This window comes from Nicotiana attenuata, chromosome 11 (assembly GCF_001879085.1).
Source record: "Nicotiana attenuata strain UT chromosome 11, NIATTr2, whole genome shotgun sequence".
Taxonomy (NCBI): domain Eukaryota; kingdom Viridiplantae; phylum Streptophyta; class Magnoliopsida; order Solanales; family Solanaceae; genus Nicotiana; species Nicotiana attenuata.
Window position 1 is genome coordinate 39,757,433 of NC_031999.1, and position 22,063 is coordinate 39,779,495.

The 22,063-nt window shown below is 37.6% G+C and overlaps 1 protein-coding gene across 2 annotated transcripts; it reads left to right on the forward strand.

Annotated features, from left to right (window-relative positions):
- Nucleotides 14,590-21,539, forward strand: LOC109234378 (protein jagunal homolog 1-like). Of its 2 annotated transcripts, none has more exons than XM_019400353.1 (7): nt 14,590-16,010; nt 16,931-17,051; nt 17,131-17,186; nt 17,403-17,526; nt 17,604-17,710; nt 20,990-21,044; nt 21,123-21,539. In XM_019400353.1, the coding sequence occupies exons 2-7, from the start codon at nt 16,970-16,972 to the stop codon at nt 21,200-21,202; spliced, it is 504 nt and encodes a 167-aa protein (XP_019255898.1). In that variant the 5' UTR covers nt 14,590-16,010; nt 16,931-16,969; the 3' UTR covers nt 21,203-21,539. The 2 variants fall into 2 exon arrangements, with proteins under 2 accessions (XP_019255898.1, XP_019255899.1); XM_019400354.1 differs by having other exon boundaries at nt 14,590-15,030.

Consider the following 22,063-nt stretch of genomic DNA (forward strand, 5'->3'; position numbering starts at 1 on the left):
CTTATTGGCCCTTTCTCATATCCATATTCCGTGTAATCTTTCTTGGGTTATTTCCTTTGTCTTATGAGCTCCTTATTTATCAAAAACATCCCAGGCAGGAACCTTTATTTTCTTTTCTTGGCGCCGTGCTTACGTAATGTTCTGAATTATAGCATATTTGTAACATTTGAATAAGTGCAATCTCATCACTTTCTTATTTTTATCGCATTCTTCCTTTATCATTCCATATTTACTAGATCCACTTAATTTTGACTTAGTACCACACCATTCCATATTTTCCCCTTTAGGGGAGTACTAAGAGTTGGAGCTACGACGACCTGCCTATAGATGTTTTACCTTTTCATCTTTGGCATCCTTTCACATCATCGATGATCCTTACTCGCCTTGAGGTAATCCTTTCTGTATCAAGGATAACAAAATTCCTCACTCGCAATGGTGGCACTTAGTGTAACTGGCACTGTCGATGCCCCCCTTTTCTCGCGAAATCGAGTTTATGACATTTGGGAGGACAACTCGTTCCCTTTTGGGAATTGGGTTTAAGAGAAGTGAAGAGTCGCCACCTAATGATTAAAGTGCATTAGGACACTAAGAAGGATTTTGTTTGGATAACCAGAGATTGGGTAAGGGCTTGAAATTATTCCAAGGGGAAGGTATTAGGCACCCCTCAGAATCCACTAGTGTGGTTCCCGGCCAAGCTATTGTTGTGACTTTAGGGTACAAATAACATATAGACAAATAAGGCTTCAAATAAGAGGGGATTTTCACATAAAGGTTGCAAATAGATGGAGTGAAAAGAAACGAAAGAAAAGCTAAATTTTGAGAGAAAATAGTTTGAGAAATTTGAAAATAAACAATGAAATAAACAAGTAAAAGAGAGGGGGGTCCTAGGTTTATAAATAATATGGATCACCCCACACAACACCCGGTAACCACTTATACACGTGGTGTTATCGCGTGGTCATCATATCCATATCTACCCTTTCCCACCCCGTTAAGGTATTAAACGCGGAATGGTCTCGTTTCACTTATTGCATGCTATTACCCGCCCCAATCCTATCAGTCCCGGAGGCATTTAGGACTACTAATCCTAAAGGGAAAGGGTATGGGGTTTTATAGTTTTAAAAGGACAAAATTCTAGGGCGACAATCAAAACACATAGAGCAAATATGGGAAAGGCATTCAAACAGATAAGGCTCAAACAGACCTCCTTAGATCAGAGAAAGCATATAGTTTAGCATGTCTTGCACGTACTGATTAAGGTCTGATTAAACTTAAAAGTTAAAGCAGGCTGATTAATCACATATTTTTAGATAAGAAGTCCGAATTAGACCTGCCCGCTGGTTGTATTTAATAAAGACTGTTGCAGTTTATAACTTTTACCCTAAGGCTTGCCTAAGTGATAGACGAAAACCTATAGGCATGATGTCTACAGATTTCAGAAATAAGAAAATGAACTAATTACATGCTGATTTAAAGGGAAGTTGCCCGTTAAAAACGAATTTTAGAAAAACACGAGTTCTGCTGTTGATAACGCATTATTACTGCTAATTTTAGACTCATAAGCGAGTGAGGCTATTCAGATTTGAGTTAGAACCCCTATATGCATGCTTTCTATGTGTTTGCCAACTTAGAACATTGTTATAGACATAGAAGAATGCAGAAATCCTATAACATGATATCTAGGGGTTGCATTGTTTTACTTAAGGCCTATAAACATGTTTGCCTAGTGAAAAGCGGGTATGCAAGAATCAGAAAAGACCTATAGGCATATTCTCTACGTGTGTGTGCAGAAGTTATAGACATAATATCTACATGAAAGTGCAGAATCCCTATAGTCATGGTATCTAAATGAGAATGCAGAGTTTTTTATAGACATGATAGCTAAATGAGATGCAAAAATCTTATAGGCATGATAACTACATGAAAATGCATGTCTTATAGGCATGGTAACTATATGAAAATGCAGAAATCTTATAGGCATGGTAGCTATATGAAAGTGCAGAAATCTTATAGGCATGGTAACTATATGAAAGTGCAGAAATCTTATAGGCATGTTAACTATATGAAAGTGCAGAAATCTTATAGGCATGGTAACTATATGAAAAACACTGAAATTAGAGATTCCTATAGGCAAGTTATCTACCCTTTTCGTGCATAGTCACCCCTCCCTTTTCACTAAACATCCCCGAAAGTTTATTACAAAGTTATTACAGCCCAGAATGGAATAAGAAAAGCAAAATTACATCAGAAATTAAAAGTACGACCAAGGGGAGCCTAATTCAGGCTCCTTGTCTGAAACATGAGATGAACCAACTCCAAAGATCCAATTTCAAAAGTCTTTCTCTCATTTGGGGTGTGTCAGAGTTCCCTAAGAGCCTCATGTGGACTCCGGGCAGTGCTCACACCCAAATACATTACAGGATTAAGACATAGTGCAGTGTGGAAGGGCTAGCCCTCAGGTGTCCAAATTCAGAGGGAACTCAAGGTCCCAAAGCAAGGCTCACAAGAGAAGGGCAGAACTTAGAAACTAGGAGAGAGTGTAAGTGCAGAAGGGGAAATCTGAAAGGGGAGAGGAAAAGGGAATAGCTTAAAATCAGTGCACATAGGGGCATAGGGAAGTGGGGAATTTACAAGAACACAAGAAGAGCAGGCTGATGGGCATACCTAGCAATGAGATGTGCTGGCATACCCTCCAGCCTGTTTTAGAGGTTAAGACCTCATTGATTCAGAACCCAGTTCATGGACAACAATTGTTGTTGCCATGCCCTAAGTCACTACTCATAAACACATAGGGGTAATGGGATAGGCAGCAAAGATTCACAGTAGAAACAGGCAATAGAACATAGGCATGCTAAATTAAATATTGAACTCTACATAGACAGTAAAGTAGACATGGATATAAAGACTGTAAGTAAACACATTGGGGTGATGCTGGAAACTAAAATTAGGACATACCAGTTTCAAGGAAACAAGTAAGAAGAGCAGTAGTCTTGTAAAAGCCAAAGTGCAAACAGGAAGACAGAATACTATGAGTGTGAGTTCAAGAGAGATTGTGAAATTGTGAGGTCTGAAATGTGCTAATCGTGTGTTGTGAAAAGAGGGGTCGTGTATTTATAGTGTGGAAGTCATGAGGAAATAAGCTAAGAAAATAATTAAAGACTGATTGTAAATCAATCACATAAGACTCCCTTTAATTAAGGGATTCAAATTCAAATGGGTATAAAACAATTAAGGAAAGAAATTAATCAAACACTTGTGTAAAGCACGCAATTGAGGGTAAATACATAAAGGTTATTTAAGGACAAGGTCTCTGAAATACACGCTTGTAGAATTTAAGGAAAAAAATCAATTAACAACCAAGAAATCACAAGGTCTGAGATTTTGGTATGAATGAACCAAGTCAGAAAGATGGAAAAGGTTTTCACTTAAGGAAAATTAGCAAACAATCAATTAGACATATTAAAAGGGAATTCTGAGTCAATCACTAGTTTGAAAACCTTTTTGAAGAAGGATTCATCACATATAAATCATACAGACACGTTAAACGCGAAAGAAACTTGTCGTAAAATCAGTAGAAATTCCAGTATAGGAGAGTTCAGCAAAAATTCAGAATTGTATGAAAACAGAGATGTTCAATCTTGGTTTAGAGACCCAAAGTTAGTCTGAAAGAATTAGGGGGTCTTTTGAGCAAACCCTAAAGCAAGGATGAGAAGGCAGATAACTGAATCGAAATCATGTTTGGAAGCTTCAGAACTCATGGGAAACATGATAGCAAAGTAACATGCAATCACAATAGAAGGATTCAAAGAATATAATGGTAAATACTGATAAGAACAGTAGAAAAAACATGCTTAGAAGAAACTTAGAGTAGAAGGAAAACAAAGAAACTTAAAACTTAGCAGGAAAATACAGTAGAAGGGCACAAGAACACCGGAAAAGTATAGCAGAAAGCATATGGGAAAACACAGTAAGATAAACATATCAGAACATGGTAAAAAATACAGCAGAGAAGCATATCAGAACATAGTGGAAGAAAATAGCAGAACATAGCATAGAAAATACAGTAGAAGGAAGAACGGAATATAAAAAGCAGTAGAGGAACACACGTGGTAGAAGGAAAACATAAGAACACAGTAGAAAAGCATACGTGATCATAATATAGGAAAACATAGTAAGAGAAGCATATAGGAACATGATACAAGAACACACTAGAGACAAATACACATAAGTGACTAAGAAAAATAATAAAAACATTTAAACATTTTTTCAAAAAACCCTAGATCGGAAAAGAAAGGTTTTTGAAAGTGATTTTGAAAGGAAAGTCGAGGGAATCGTTTAAAAACTTCAAGTAAAGCACAGATACACAATGGATCTAAGAAAAAATCGGAGAAAATCTCGAATAGTTAGGGTTTCAAAAGAACCCCAAAATGAGAAAGGCTTTGAAAAGGTCCGATCTGAGTCGGAGAAGATCAGAATCAGGCTCAGAAGACCAGGATACGCCGGAGCAAAGCCGGAGATGGCCGTAGAACCTCGAGTTGGCGAAGGTCTAAGCGAACACATTCGAGGTCAGACCTCGAACCTTCGAGTACCAAGCGTATAAGAGCAAAGGGAGGTGAGTTTAAGCCTCTCATGGCCTGAGAAGCCATGGATTCCGGTGGTTTCGAGGTTGGAGACGGTATGAGACGATTAGGGTTTTGAGAATATTCGAGAGAGTTCGAGAGAGTAGGGTGTTTAGAGGTGGTTGATAGATGAGGAATGAGGGGATTAGGGTAGTCGTTTGGATTAAAAAAGGAAAGAATGAATAGGAGTCGTTGATCTCAGAGATCAACGGCCAGGATAAGAGGGGATCTGGGTCGGGTAGGTTTTAGTTGGGTCAGGGGCGGGTTAAATTGAAATTGGGTTAGCCCGTTTAAATGAAACAGGGCTAGCTTTTAAATAGCCACTTTTTCCATTTTTATTTTATAAAAATAGCAAAATAATTTCTGAAAATTAATTAATGGTGCTAAATTAATTAATAGTATATAAATATNGGACTAAAAATACTGGAATCAAATTTGTAATTATAAACGCAATTAGTTTTTAAAATAGGCTAGTATTGCAATTAAGTGCAATTTAGCTTTAAAAATACCAAATCAATTTATAAAAATGTGCAAAAATTACCTGAGCTATATTTTGGTATAAATGTGAGAATAAATAAGTTATTCACCAAAATAATAATTTGAGGAACAATTCTTGGTTTTTGTACTGTCAAAATAGGACAATAAATTGATTAAAAAAATTCTTTAAAAATTAGGAAAAATACATAAAATATTTGGGCATACTTATATATGCATATGTATGCTATTTTGAAAGTATTTTGCATATATAAAATATACAGGGAAAAATTGGGTATCAACAGGCACATACAGTCCCTTAAGCTTAACTTTGCTCATATTGCTTGCTTTAGGGAAGCGTTTTCCTGAATGACCATCCTCTGAATTCGTCATGGATATTCTTCTGTTGTCCATTCTATTACTGCCGGAACGCAATCTGAAATTCTCATGATGCTGACTATTATCAAATCACTCAATTCATAATTCATGTTTAGTTTATCTTGTTCACCAATCCATACTGGTTTCTATTATTCTAGGTCAAACTTTTTTTTCCTGGGTAATCACGTTAGAGTTGCGAACTTATTTCTTGAAATGAGGATGTGACTGTATGGCCTATACTCTTTTGTTGTCTAAAGGCCCATCAACTTTCATCAACTTTCGTCTCTTTCTTCATTTGACTATAGATTCTGTAACACTCTACCGTTGTCATCCATGAATCACATCTCACTCATAATTCTTCCTTATCTCTCTTCTCATTACTCTGCTAATATTTCTGCTTATCCCTTTCTTGTGAAAACTTTAAAACGATATTCTTTCACTTTTATCTCTCTTTGATTCATTCATCAGCTCTTCGGGTTGCTCAACGTCCTCGCTCTACTAGGGACGAGAGTCACACTAAGGTAATATTTATCTCTTCCAGACTTTCAGTGCCTATCTTCGTAGTGCTCATATCTAGCTGTACTATATTAGAGTACAACATCTGGGTATCTTACGAGGAGATGTATTAGCACATTTGCAATATTTTTCCGCAAATGTCAACTGACGCAAACAATTCATCCATCATTTTGGGTTACTATAACCCCAGCCGAATTTTGATATCTCATCTTCCTCTTATACTACTTCTGTTAGCTCCCATGGAGCATAATTGATATGGGTGTGACTAATTGTACATACCTCTGTTACAATTGAAGGTATCTCAGAGTTCTTATATTTATCTGCTTGAAATGTAAATATTGTTATTCTTCATTAACTAGGTACCTCGTACCCTTCTTCACCTTGCTTGTTTTACTTGCTGAAACTTGTGTCTACCTTCCAATTCTCTTATTCCTTTTTACCGTAAGAGTGGATAGGCATTCTTGCCTTAGGAATCCTTATCAAGAAGCTTACACATCTTACTATACACATGATTTCCTGAATACCTCATATTTATCAATCATAAGCATGATGCAAAAATGGAGTTCCCTTGACTCAACTCTTCCACATCTATATCTCTTACCAACCGTCTTTCTAGATGTAGGTATCGTCGTATTATGAATAAGATAGAGTTAGGAAATTGAGTTCTTACAATTAAGCTCTATGACACGATCTAGAGTAAACAGAAAGAGTGACAGTCCTAAATGCCCTGTAGCCTCCTGCTTATAAGTGTGGTGCACGACACACCCATAAACAAGACTCTACTAGACACGGCTTGTAGAGTCCCTAGGACAGAACTGCTCTGATACCACTTTTGTCACGACCCAAATCGATGGCCGTGACGGGCACCCGGTACCTTACTCAACCGAGTACGAACATAACGTATCTTTTCATATCATACTATCATAGATAACTGAGCCGGAGAGGCTACCGTGAAATAGGTAGAACATAACATGTAATACCAATTTATACGTAAGACATACGGGCCTATAAGGCCAAAATAAACACTCTACACTGAATATAGGCTGACAAGGCCATACAATCTGTTACGTACATGACATCTATCTACAAGCCTCCAAGAACACATAATTTTCATAAAGGTCGGTACAGAGTCCCGCCATACCAAACTATACACATCTAAATCATACTAACCAAACAAGCAACTCCGAAGCAAATGGAGCGCACCAACATCTTCCGCTGAGCTGATAGCCTACTTGGAGGGCTCTCGACCTGTCTATCGGGACCTGCGGGCATAAAACGCAGCATCCCCAGGCAAAAGGGACGTCAGTACAAATAATGTACCGAGTATGTAAGGCACATAAATAAGTACATAACAGATATGGAAGAAATATAGAGTAAATGACGCAACCTGTAAGTCTGGATAACTCTGTAAATCATGAAATACTTGTAGTGTCATGCATATGCGTATGAATGTCATGTCGTGCATAGGTACATGTGTTCATAACATTATCAAGCCTCTGAGGGCATCCCATCATATCATCTCGGCCACTGTGGGCAAATCATCAACGTATACCAGCTGATCAGGTAATGGTGCGTATATAACGACGTAACCTTTTCCCATATCCCATATACATATAATATACATATATACGCGTATATAACGCCAACTGGTCATGGGTCAATGTACATGTATAAATGCATGAAATGCATAAGAAATACATTAATAAGATTTTCTCGGTATGCCATAAAAATCAATATGCCTTTCGGATAAACTTTTAGCAAATACGTATTTTTCTGAGACCCATGAACAGAAGATATAATAATAATTCACACGGAAAATCAAAAATATAGACACCCCTAGTATTTCTATGAATAGAGTCATTTATAGAAATTGTGCACTTGCTCGTTTCGTTTGTGACGTATAGATCATGCCAAAAGAAATAAGGGATAGCCTTAACATACCTGGAGTATGGAAAACTCCGTATAAAATTCTTAGAGAAGATTGCACCATACTCCTTTAGAACCGCAAAATTTTATGTTGCTACGATTCTAATAATTCTCGTTGGAATTGTTTTGATGCAAGAATTTTCGTTGGAGCCTGGATTGAGTTTAGCTACTGTTCTTGAAGTATTTTGAATCTATGAAGAATGATATTGAAATGAAGATAAACGTTCTGAACTTTGTCCAAAATGAAAATGGAATCAAGACTTAGTAGTAAGTCTTTCTTTTGTGCAAATGAAAAATGAGGCAGACTTGTAATAAGTCTTTACTTATTAATTTCAAATACATATTAGATAGCCACCTATTCAAGAAGAATAATGAGTCCTTTCTTAGTTTTGTGGCTTTTTGCCACGATTTTGGGGGAGATTTAATCTTTATCTCATTTTTTTAATAATTAACTAGGTAATGTTTCGTTACCCAGTAATTACCCAATTACCCGTATAATTAAGAATTATCTCCACTTACTTAAAATACTACTCACTTTTAACATACCTTATACAACTTACTATCAAGGCCATGTGGTACCTTGTATGATATTAGTCCATTAATATCGGGTATTAACGCTCAGCCCGTATTTTATCCCAACATACCAAATTTGGACGAAAATTCATTTTCTTTGACTTGCTTCCCATATCGCCTTCGGGAATTTACTCATCACTTGTTTGAAATAGCATAATCCTTATAATCTCCAAATAATCTTTTCCTTGGACTGATCTCCATTACCTTACGATAAATTGAACGTACAATACTACAGGGTGCAACATCGTCGTAATTTAATACTGTGAAGCGTAACATCATCGTAATATAATACTGCAAGGCGTAACATCATCGTAATATAATACTGCAGGACGTAACATCATCGTAATATAATACTGCAGGACGTAACATCATCGTAATATAATACTGCGGGATGAAACATCGACGTAATATTAAGGGGCGTAACATAGACAGACGGACAGTCCGAGCGTACTATTCAGATTTTGGAGGATATGCTTCACGCCTGTGTTATTGACTTTGGAGGTTCTTGGGATCAGTTTTTTGCCGTTAGCGGAGTTTGCCTACAACAACTATCAGTGGAGCATCCTGATGGCTCCCTATGATGCATTTATGGTAGACAGTGTCGATCGCCGGTTTGGTGGTCTGAGCTGGGGGAGGCTCGGTTATTGGGTACCGATTTAGTACAGGATGCCTTGGATAAGTATAAGATCATTCAGGATAGACTTCGTACAGCTCAGTCCAGGCAAAAGAGTTATGCCGACCGTAAGGTTCGTGATGTAGCATTCATGGTCGGAAAGAGGGTGTTGCTTCGGGTGTCGCCCATGAAGGGCGTGATGAGATTTGGGAAGAAGGGAAAGTTAAGACCTAGGTTCATCGGGCCTTTTGAGATCCTTGATCGAGTGGGAGAGCTGGCTTACAGACTTGCGTTGCCACTAGGCTTATCACCGATACATCAAGTGTTTCATGTGTCCATGCTTTGGAAGCATCATGGCGATCCATCCCACGTGTTAGATTTCAGCACTGTCCAGTTGGACAAAGATTTGACCTACGAGGAGGATCCGGTAGCTATTCTAGACCGGCAAGTTTGTTAGTTGAGATCGAAGAGTTATCCTTCGATTTATGTGCAGTGAAGAGGCCAGCTTGTTGAGGCAGCTACTGGGAGTCCGAGTCCGATATGCGGAGTAGATATCCCCATCTTTACACCGACTCGGGTACTTTTCTATGTCCGTTCGAGGACGAACGATTGTTTTAAATGTGGAGAATGTGATGACCCAAAAGGTCATCTTTTGTGTTTAAAACTTGATTCCGTGTTCCGAGGCCTTCAAAACCTTATTTTAGTTCTCCTTGATTTGCGTGCGCATTCCGAGCACGCTTTCGGAAAGCCTTTATGTGGAAATTTGAGAAAATAATAATTTTTGCCTTTAAATGTTAATTTTAGTTGACTTCGGTCAACATTTTGAGTAAACAGAACCGGACCCGTGTCTTGACGGCCCCGGAGAGTCTGTAGTAAAATATTGGACCTAGGCGTATGCCCGAAATCGAATTCCGAGGTCCCTAGCCCGAGAAATGAATTTTTGATGAAAATTGTTAAACTGAAATTATAATAGTTTTGAGAAATTGGTTAATAGTTGATCTCATTGGTATCGGGTCCGTATTTTAGTTCCGGAACCCGGTACAGGTCCATTATGATATTTATATCTTATCTGTGAAATTTGGTGAGAAACGGAACTGATTTGATGTGATTCAGACCTTTGGTTGAAAAATAGAAGTTTTGAAACTTTCTTGAAAATTTCATGCAATTTGGTGCTAAGTTCGTAGTCCTAGGTGTTATTTTGGCGATTAGATCGCGCAAGCAAGTTCGTAGGATGTTTTAAGACTTGAATGCGTGTTTGGTTTGGAGCCCCGAGGGCTCGGGGTATGTTTCAGATAGGCTACAGAGTGATTTGGACATAAGAGGAATTGCTGGTATGCTTCAGGTCTTGCAGACTTCGCAATTGCAAGGTCTGGCTCGCAAATGCAAGCCTCGCATTTGCGAAAAAATGATCGCATTTGCGAAGCAGGGGAGGGGACTGGTAGTTCGCATTTACGAAGAGTTGGCCGCATTTGCGGAAGTCCTTGTTCACCTTTGTGACTGGGACTTCGTATTTGCGGAGGCAACAGTACTGTGAAGGGCTTTGCATTTGCGATAGCTTCTTCGCATTTGCCAAGCTCAGGTCGCAAATGCGACATCTACAGTTGATAAGTTTAGACTTAGACGGGATTTTTCATTCATTCTCCCATTTTTCAAAACCTAAACCTTAAGAGGCTATTTTCCTAGGGCTAGTTCTTCCCTGAATCATAGGTAAATGATTCTTAACTCATTTTTTCAATCTATTACATCTTTTTACAAGATTTTATCCTAGAATCTAGGGTTTTTCATGGTGGAATTGGGTAGAACTTAGGAATTTAAAAATTTGGGGATTTAGACCTCAAATTGAGGTCAGATTCCAAAACCAATTGTATATCCGGGCTCGGGGGTGAATGGGTAATCGAGGTTTGGTCCGAATTTCGGGTTTTGACCAAGCAGGCCCGGGGTCAATGTTTGGCTTTTTGGGAAAAATGTTGGGAAACTTATAATTATTTATTGGAATTGATTTCTTTAGCGAATAATTGATGTTATTAAGTTAATTATTACTAGATACGAGTGGATCGGAGGTGAAAACTAGAGGAAAAGCGGTAATTGAGCTTTGAGTTGGCCGTTGGATTGAGGTAAGTGTTGTGTCTTACTTTGACTTGAGGGATTAGGGATCCCCGACCTATTTGCTATGTGAGAATCCATGTGTGTGACGTATAGGTGAGGTGATGAGTACCTATGCTCCGCCAAATTATCTCTTTAGCCTATTCCCTTCCCGTTCCTAATATATTGTTTTCCTGTCTTAACTACTTCATGCTAATTGGTGTTTCCATGTTTAATTGCTTCTTGTTAGATGTTATTTTCCTTATTGAAGGTATTAATTGTTCCGTAGTTCATTGTATCTCATTATTGGCTTAAGTTGGCCTATCGGTATTTCATGGAACATTTTGGTTGGTCTCGCGGTGTAGCATTAATTGATGAAGTTTCATACTTGTATAGATTTCCGTTTGTTTTGGTTTGAGGCACAAATATTATGGAGAGATTTGAGCTGAATTGTGAAATACTTGTTCTTATGGTGTGATTTGTACTGATATGGTGGGATCGGGTTGTACACCACAACAAGAGGAATAAGGGTGAAATGTGATTGTCTAGTGGGATCGGGTTGCACGTCGCAACAAGAGTAATAAGTGTGGACAGGTGGGATCGGGTTGCACGTCGCAACAGGAGAAATAAGGGTGATATATTGAGGAGCAATGAGGGTGGACTGGTGGGATCGGGTTGCACGCCGCAACAGGAGTAATAAGAGTGAATGTTCATACTGTTACTGGTTATATGATGGGATCGGGTGCGCGCCGCATCATTTGTTGTTTATGTATTCTTCTTCTGCTGTGATTTATTCCTGTAGTATTGTAACTCTCTTAAGGATTGGTTATAGCAGAGTACTGGCAAGATAATTGGGTTCCGTATTTATTTTGTTGCAAGTTACTGCTCCAATTCGTTCCGTATTTCCTTTTTGCTTTATTATATACTATTGCAGGTTATCTTATAGGTGCCCCGTCGTAGCCTCGTCACTACCTCGTCGAGTTTAGGATCGGCACTTACCAGTACATGGGGTCGGTTGTACTGATATTGCACTCTGCACTCTCTGTGCAGATTTTGGAGCTAGTTGTGACTGATCAAGAGGTCGGTTGCAGGCATTCATCTATGGAGACCCAAGGTAGTCCTGCAGGCGTCCGCAGGCCCTGGTGTCCCCTCCTATGTTTCTACATTTCTATTTTGTTTTCGTTCGAGACAAATGTATTTTTCTTTCAGACCCATACTTGTAGATATTCATAGAATGTTCGTGGGCTGTGACACCAGTTTCTGGGCGGTAACAGTTTTCGGTATTTATTAATAGTATATGGATAACCAGTAAATTGTGTGCTTCCGCAATTACTTTCGTTTGATTTAGCTTTGTTAATTTTAACTATAAGATGTAAAGGAAAAAGGTAAATAGAACTCTAATGTTGGCTTGACTAGCGAGTGCAATGTTAGGTGCCATTACGGTCCGATGGTGGAAAAATTCGGATCGTGACAGAAGGGTATAAGAATGATCCAGTTTGTCCTTGTGTCTTTATAAAAAGGTCTGGATCTGAATTTGTTATAATCGTTGTGTATGTTGATGATCTAAATATTATTGGAACTCCTCTGGAACTTTCAAAAGACTGTTTGAATAAAGAATTTGAAATGAAAGATCTTGGAAAGACAAAATCCTATATTGGTTTACAAATTAAGCATATGGAAGATGGAATTTTTGTCTATCAATCAACTTATACCGAAAAGATCCTAAAGCGTTTTTATATGGATAAAACACATCCATTGAGTACCCTGATGGTTGTGAGATCACTCGATATAAATAAAGACTCCGACCTTATGAAATTGATGAAGAGCTTCTTGGTGATGAAACTCCATATTTTAGTGCAATTGGGCATTAATGTATCTTGCAAATAATACTCGACCAGATATAACTTTTGCAGTAAGTTTACTAGCAAGATTTAGTTCATTTCCAACAACAAGATATTGGAATGGTGTTAAGCATATTTTCAGATACCTCCGAGGGACTATTGATATGGGATTATTTTATTTTTTATGAACCCGATTCATAAATATTATGCAGATGCAGGTTATTTTTCTAATTCACATAAAGCCCGATCTCAAATAGGCTATCTATTTACTTGTGGACGTACATGTATTCACGGCGTTCAATAAAACAAACTTTAGCTGCTACATCTCCAATCATGCAGAGATAATAGCTATTCATGAAGCTAGTCGAAAATGTGTATGGTTGAGATAAGTGACTCAACACATTCAACAATTATGTGGTCTTTCTTTAAAGATGAAGATTCCAACGATATTGTATGAAGATAATGTTGCTTGCAAAGCTCAACTAAAAGGAGGATATATTAAAGGAGACAGAACAAAACACATTTCACCAAAGTTTTTTTTTTCACGCATGATCTTCAACAAAATGGTGATATAGATGTTCAACAAATCCGTTCAAGTGATAATCTAGCAGATTTATTCACTAAGGCATTGCCAACATCAACATTTGAGAATCTGAGACATAAGATTGGAGTGCATCGTCTCCGAGATATCAAATAAAGTTTTTATCAGGGGGAGTACAATACACGTTGTACTCTTTTTTCCTTAACTAAGGTTTTGTTCCAATTGAGTTTTCCTGGTAAGACATTTAATGAGGTAGCACTCAATGCGTATTATTAGATGTGTGTACTCTTTTTTCTTCACTAGGCTTTTTTCCATCGAATTTTTTCTAGTAAGGTTTTATCGAGGCACATTATCTAGGGGAATCCCAGGAGTGTTATGAATACATTAAATTTGTGGATGTCCAACAACTCATCCATGAACCATTTTTAGATTGTACATGAATATGTTTATTACACTCATTTAATATCTTATAACCTTCAAGTAAACTAAGAAAAGTTTTGTCTATATTTCATGGCTTATATTGCTATTGTAGACATGTGATTTTTGACCCTCCCCGAAATTTCACCCATTTTAGCGTAAATATTTAATTTAGGCCTAATATAGCTATTTAAACTATTTTTTACTCCGTTACTTTATTTTATTACAAGAAAATAAAAATTACAAAAAAAATAAAATAGTTTCATTAATATTTTGTAGTTATTTTTAATCTTGAAAATACCAAAAATAGTTTTGTTTTAACGGTCAATCTTATTTTAATGATTATTTTACTTAAGTAGGATTAATTAATAAATGAGATCGTATTTTAGTCTCGTTCGCGGGGAAAGAATAAAACTTGGGCTCGAGCAACCCATTTTTAGGCCTAATTTTTGGACCTAGCCCATAATTCCCAAGCCCATTAAGTCCAATACACAATACTCATTAAGCTAACCTTAGGGACACTCTTCTTTGGAACAAAAAATAAATAAAAAGACCCTAAGAACCTAAGAGCAATTAGCACAAAAATACACATTTAGACCTATACCTATACAATAGGGGTAACACCTAAATCAGCAATACACACAAAAAAATACGCTAGCCTAAGACTCCAATAAAAAAATCCGCCGCTGACAAATTGGGCAGACGCTCTCTCTCTTTCGACTGAACAGAACCGGTGACCCCTCCCATCGCCGGAAGCCCGCCTGACCATCCCTGCCCTTCTTCTTCAATCTCCAGTCCTAACGCCTCAGGTTGGAGATGAGCGGCTGAACCCTCTCAAAAACAACGACCACCTCAGTCGTCCCCTAAATCAGTCGTCCCCTCAATCAGTCGCCAACCACACGCATGCGAACGACCATCGCAAAACCATAACAACCGCCACCATTCGCCAAAATCCCCAACCTAAGAACCTCCTTTCCATCGCTGCTCCTTCTGCTTCAGAGTTTCAGAAAATTGGAGAAATTGAAAAACTGAAATTGGAAGTGTTTGAATGTGAGAAATCTTTGATGTGTTTGAATGTGAGAAATTGAAAAACTGAAGCGTTTAGGTTATAGTTATGTTTTCGGATTAGATCCGTTCGTCTTTGGCTTATTGATACTGCGATCAATCTGTTCCTATTAGTTTGTGGTGACACGCGCTAATTTGTATCCTTGTTCCATATTCAAATTCATTTTAGTTTCTGCATTCTAAGAGTCACTTTGTCGAATGTTTTCGTCTATTCCCAGGAGGTAGCACATGAGATAATTTGATTGAATGATCAGTATGGTTTTTTTTAAAAGCACGTGTCATTTGATCTTTAAATTATGGTTGGGTAATCCGTCCTAATCCTAAAATAGGAATAGTGTCTTGAATGTCTTCGAAGTTCGAGCAACGAATATTTCACCATGTTCCATGTCGAACTAAGTCCGTTTCCTGTTTCTAAAGTTTGAGCATATAGTTTGTGATCTCGCCTAAGTTTCCATGTGTTCGAATGAAAGAAATGGACCAGCTCGCGTGTTGAATGTTTAAATTTTCTTGAAAATAAGTATCATGTCTATTAGTTTATCACTAAGGTGGAAGTTCTAATCAAATTTTGGTCTATTGTGTGTTCTTTAAATCGGCTTGGTGCACATGTTGAGTTCTTAGGATAATTGAATGTATATAAGTTCGAATTTCTCCGTCAAGATGTGGATCAATTTTCTTCGGGGCAAGACCTGTTACATTTATGTTTTGGATTTATCCTCTGTGATCTACTCCCCTGCCTGCTCCCTTAAAATAGTATATACTAGTTTGTAGAAGTTGTTTCACTGCTTTCATTGTTATTTGGAGAATGTTGCTTTTTCTCATCAAGTTTTGCCTCTGAGAGTTAAAGATATATTAGTTAGTTCAATATGTGCCTGCTGTTTATATGTGACTGAACGTGAGGATGAAAGAAAATAAAGCCAAGAGGGTTATTTGGGATCAGACGTGAGGAGAAATCTGAAAAGTAAAAGGTGAGTTTGAATGGGGCTGGTTAGTTAAGCTTTAGTTGGCTCTTATCATCTTTAAATTCACACTTCTTTACCTTTTCTTTCTGCCCTTTTTCTTAGTTTGTCTGATTGTTTGTTTGTTACCAACAGTACGTTATTTTGGATACCCATCTGTTAAATGTTTCATTGCTATTACTTGTGTGGATTGTTTGAGTCGTATTGTGTTGGGCCATGGGAAGTGGAGAAGGCGTTAACCCATTAGCAATTAAGTATTTTTCACATGTTTTAGGTATCGGGCTCGGGTGTGCATTTCATGTGACCCGACTCCAATTTCCAACAAGGTTAAATAAAACGTGTCGTGAACCGCGGGTGCATTTCATGTAGCGTGGCTTGCGATATGTTTTAAATAACCTTGAATTAATTCTTTAAATATTAAAAGCGGCTAAAAGGATAAAAAATGCATATAGGTTTAAAGGTGTTTCAAAATCAGATAAATAGGCCAATAATAATAGTTGAGCGATCGTGCTAGAACCACGGACCCGGGAATGCCTAACACCTTCTCCCGGGTTATCAGAATTCCTTACCTGGATTTATGTATTCGCGGACTATAAAACAGAGTCAATCTTGTGACTTGGGACACCATAAATTATCCCAGGTGACGACTCTGAATTTTAAATAAAAATAATCCCGTTTCGATTGTCACTTAAATTGGAAAAAACTCCCCTATACCACCTTCGGTGGTAGGAAAAAGGAGGTGTGACAGCTATAATTTCTTAATAGTTTGTTTATTTATTTTAAATTTAATATTTGTCCACTACATTGTAAAAAGGATTTTAGGAAACTCGGTTTCTACTTTCTAGTTTATTTCACTGTGCTACACACTTGCTAGTCTTTTCTGTGTGCGTGGCTTTGGGCCAAAATAGAGGCTTATTCATATTCAACAGAGACGATACTGGGATTCTCGAAGAAGTAAGGCGGAGAACATGAATCAAAGGGCAGGAGGAAGAGGGAGGCCGTCCGGAACCGATGGCTCTGATTTCTCCTACCGCATGGTCGTCGATTCCAGTATACTTTCCCCCTTTTCCATTTCCCCAACTTCTTTTCTCGCTCTCTCTTAATTATTTTTAAAATTTTTTTTTGGTAGGATACACGAAAGTTGCAAAGGCAAAGTATCGTCTTGCCAAATTGATCTTCGCTCAGGTTTGTTAGATTGAATTTCTGTTATTATTGCATAAACTTCGAATTGGTTTTTTCAAGGCTATTTTTCTGATGTTGAGAAAGGGTTAAAATAAGCTGATTTAGTTAGTTGCTCGTTAAGATATTACTAATTCATCATCAAGATCTTGACTTGAACTGTGCCACCGTTAATGTAGTATCTTTATGGAGTGGTTTATGAACTTGTATCATGTACTGCAGGCAGTCACTCAATTGATGATAGCAGCTAATGTATTTATTTCATTGTCAAAGAAGGAGTCTCGTGATAGAGTTTCTGTTTCTTCCCTTGCAATTGGCTTGGTGTCTATTCTGGCAGGGGAACTAGGTTTGCTACTGGATCTCATTGACCTAATTATTTGATTTTTCACCTTTTAATGAGACATTTTCTCTTGTTATATTTAGGTCGAAAGAGAAGCAGATCCAATTTTTTGAAGTTTTATGTCTTTGGGTCATCCATGGCGATCCTGCTGCCAGTGGCATATCTTGCTATGAGCAATCTCTCATTGGAGGTATGGTTATGTGTTAATTCATTTAACACATTCTGATGAGAAAATTGATGCTACTAGTTGTTGTTACAGATAAAAAGTTATCTATGATGTTGTTGCTTTATATTTAATTATGTTGAATAGGGACCTCTCGATTCTTTGGTATGATTGAGTTAATATCAAAATTGCTGCAAAAAAAATTATAGTTCTTTTACTTATTTCAACCTTCCTGTTGCTCGCTAAATGCTAATACTAGAAACTTGGGACCTGAGCAACAAATGCCAACTTTGTCTGTGATTTTATTCAGCAGTATGCAACATGTTTTCAAATCTGGAGTTTTGTATCTGACTATGGACTATCTTAGGCCCTACAAACTAAAATACTTATACCTTCTGATGATAGAATTTGATCACTTTTAAGTTCCAAAATTGTCTCTCTTTTCTTCACTGACGGCACATGGCATTATAGTGCAATTTGGACTCGACAATTTTCTGTTAGCCCTACCTCATCCCAAAAGGTAGAGAAAGGGGGGGGGGGGGGGCAATTGCTTGTTTTGTTTTGTTCTTTTTTCGCTTTTGGATAATGGATTATTTAATTGGATCAGAGATAGAACCAAGGGAGGGCTAACAATTATCAAAAGGGCTGCAATTTACAAAAAGAGATTGCATTTCCCCTATAACTCCTGAAATGAAGACAAGAACTCAAGAAAAGGTGTCTAAATTGTATATAGCCTTCAGTTTTTTTCAAAAATGCTTCGCGATACATATATAAGTACATCAAATGCTTCCTCTATCTTTATGTACTCAAACATCTGCAGTTTTTTTTTTCTCCCGCTTACCCATAATCTGCAGCACATACTTTCTCTTTTTTTTTTGTGGGTATGTGACCTTGATAAAGATGTTTTCAAGACTAATGGTAGTGTAAAGATGCGTTCTTCTCCATTGTTCCTCTGAAATCCAGGATAGGCTGTTGAACTTATGCTCTGGGAAGTTTTTGCTGCTGAAATTTCAGCAAACTAAGCACCAGACTGGTGTATGAAGACTTAATACATGAAGTTGTGAAGAAAACAAATAATTAAGTAAAGAGTGCCCTCAATGTTTCTTGCTGCCGGTGTTTCTTCACTTTATCCCTAAATTGGCGTAGGCACAACAATGCCGGATTTAGAAGGATTCATACTTAGCCTAGGTTGGGTTCATTTTATCTATATGTTTTATGTTCCAATAGGTGCAGCTGTTGCTGCATGATAAGTTATCACGTATAGCAGAAGGCACTTGCATCTGACTTTATGAGATACTACAGGCACTGATGTTGCAACACTTTCGGACTCGAATGCACAATTTTGGCTGAAAGAGTTAATGGATATCAACACCCAATTGAAGAATTAGAGAAACTAGATTTTCTAGGATGATCTTTAGGTGGCACTTGATTGTTGAATTCCTTAACTCAAGATTTTGAAGTTGTGGTGTACTGGTGTCAAGGTGTATTTGAAGTGAAGTTTCTCTAAAATCTTCAACATCCACTCACAAATTTTCAACTACCACAAACTCTTTTACCAAAAAAAAAAAAACGCGGCTTTTAACACAATTTCAACTTCCACCAACTCTTTTCCAATTTCTACTTCAAAAAGGTTTTTTCCCAACTTCAACTTCAAATGTTGCCCAAAATAGTCCCACCAAATGCATTTGGGGGGGGGGGGGGGTTGCTTGCTCCACCATTTATATTGACATTCTGTCATTCTCCTTCCTATCCAGCTCCTCAAGGCTTCTGCTATTGATCCAGGCATGATCCAGTGTAATTCAAAATAGTTTCCAAAGTATGCTGGTTCTGGAACAGTGTAGGAACCTGTGGTTTATACTTTATACTCCCTGATTGCTAACCACAAAGGTAACACCTGTTACATAAATTTAGGCTCCTTCTCTGTTGGTTGTCTTGACTTAGACATACCTCTCTAGCTACCAACCATGTGAAACAAGCAACTTTGTATGGGGCCTTTGTCTTCCATATTCTTTGCCATGGCCGACGTGAGTTCGGTTTTGTGCTTCCAGTGAGTACCTTGTAGTAAGATTTGACAGATAACAGTCCATTTTTTCCTGGCTTATTGCAATTCTGTCTTTATTATGAATAACTGCTGGAAAGGTTCTAAAGTTGCAAAATATTCAGTCACTCTATCCAGTTCCCAATCGTTAAAATTCCTTCTGAATTATATCCTCCAGATATGCTAATCTCAGAGAAGCCAAGGAAGCTTACTTGTATTGGGCAATTGCAAACAGTTCAGGGAACTGATCTTTCAGCAGGGCTGTAGCCATCCATTTATCTCCCCATTTACACCGTGGATAATTTTATCGCAAGAGTATGGTCTTTCTGGTAGTTTCTCGTCAACTTGTTTAAAAAAATGGATGTTTATAATGCTAGTCCTTCCTCCACCCCGTTTCTGAAAAAGGGTAAAAGGAGAGTATAACCCGAGTCACTAATCCACAGAGAGACCAAAATATCTCAACATCCATATATGCTGGTTGTTTGTGACAGTTCTTGTTTGAAGGAAGGTAGCTTGTTATGGTTCCTTTTACTCTATTTATGCCCAATGAGAAAAGGAGAAAAAAAAAGGGTTCCACTTTTCTCTTCCTCTTCCTTATGACTCTGTTGTCGCCTCTCCTTACTATCACCCTCACCACCTGGTATTCCCTTTGTATCCTTTGTTGAAGATTCCCTGCTCGTGTTCACCCGTCTCTTCATTCCCTCTGTATCCTTTGTCGAAGATCCCCTGCTGTGTTCACCAGCTCTCATTCCCTCTTTCACTATATGGTTGCCTCTTTTTAGCATCAAAGTGACCACTTGATAGTTCTATCTCATTGTCCATGATGTTGGAAAGTGACAGTATTCCAATTTTCAAATAGCTTTCTTAGGGGTTGATTGGTTAAGATGGAAGTAAAAGAATGGAATCAAGCAATAAGTACACTAACTTATTTGAAGTTCACAAAACACTATCTTTACAGACAATCCACTTTTTCCTTCTTTCAAACTAGTCAAACCACTTAAAATAATCCTCTCTCATTTGCAAGAAGTTAGTTGTTCCTTCTGATTTTATGTGATTTTGCTTCTTTCTTTGATTTCTTGCTATCATTTGGGCTTGGTTAAAAGTAATCTAATGATGTTTTTTATGTATTTGCTTCTTTCTTTGATTTCTTGCTATTATTTGGGCATGATTAAAAGTAATCTAATGATGTTATTGTGTATTTACTTCTTTCTGATTTCTTGCTATCATTTTGGCTTGATTGAAAAATATCTACTGATGTTTTTCTGCAGGCTTTTCAAAATTTTACAAGTTTGGAGACTCTAAAGATTGCAGCTGTCCTACTAGGTAAGCTTCATATTGCAAGGCTGGTTCTCATCATATGCTGCATACAATTGGTGTATTGACCATGTCCTTGTTCTGCAGGATTTGTGGTACAATTTTTTGTTATTGGTACAACCATTTCTCTTATTAAAAATATGGCACCTCCTAAGAGGGCTTGTTGATTAATAGTGTAACTCTGGTGTTATTCCAAATGTCGTTGACTGTCTAAAGAGTGTTCTTATACGCTTCTGATTCAACGGAGATGCTGCTGTAAGTTGCCTTTATCAATGCAATTTTTGCAGGCTTTTCTGATTTAACATTATCTCATGAGCGTTTGACATGTTCAACCTTAGCCTGTTAGTGTATCAGCCTGGTTGTACCTAGGCTTTGTTTTTCTTTTCCTTCTCAGTGAATCTTAGACCATTTTTCCTTTTTTGACCATTTGCTAATCTATGTTGCTAGTTACTTTTTTAGGCTATCATTTTTTTCTGAGAGTGAATATGCAAAGAGATATTACGATATGATGGCTAAATAACCTTGTATTGCGGGTTGTCAACACTAATTACAAATAGTCAAATACTACAGGTGAACTTTTTGAAAATATTGCTAGTCAGAAAATTTGTGCCTTGTTCTGCCAGCAACAGCAAGTAATTCAATACGAATCAAATTTACGTTCTGTTTTCCCTTTTCCCTTTTTCACCTTTCTTCAGATTGCGTAAATAAATGCGCGTAATTACTGATTTCTTGCTGCTTGAATAGATATGAAGCAGCAGTATATAAACCTTCCTTGGTTTGCTTATGCCCATCAGCCAGAAGTCATTTTTAGTTTCAATTAATAGTGCTGAGATCGACATAACTGTATGGGCCATTTATACGACCACGCACACACACTCTCTACTAAATATTGCTATTATAGATTTATAGTTAAGAAGCGTTATTCGATAAAAAAAGTTAATAGTGTAGCATGCCATTTGATAGTAAACCCCCACCCCCAAAACCCCCAATCTTATTACTGCAAATAAAGTCGGGTAGAGCGCTGATGG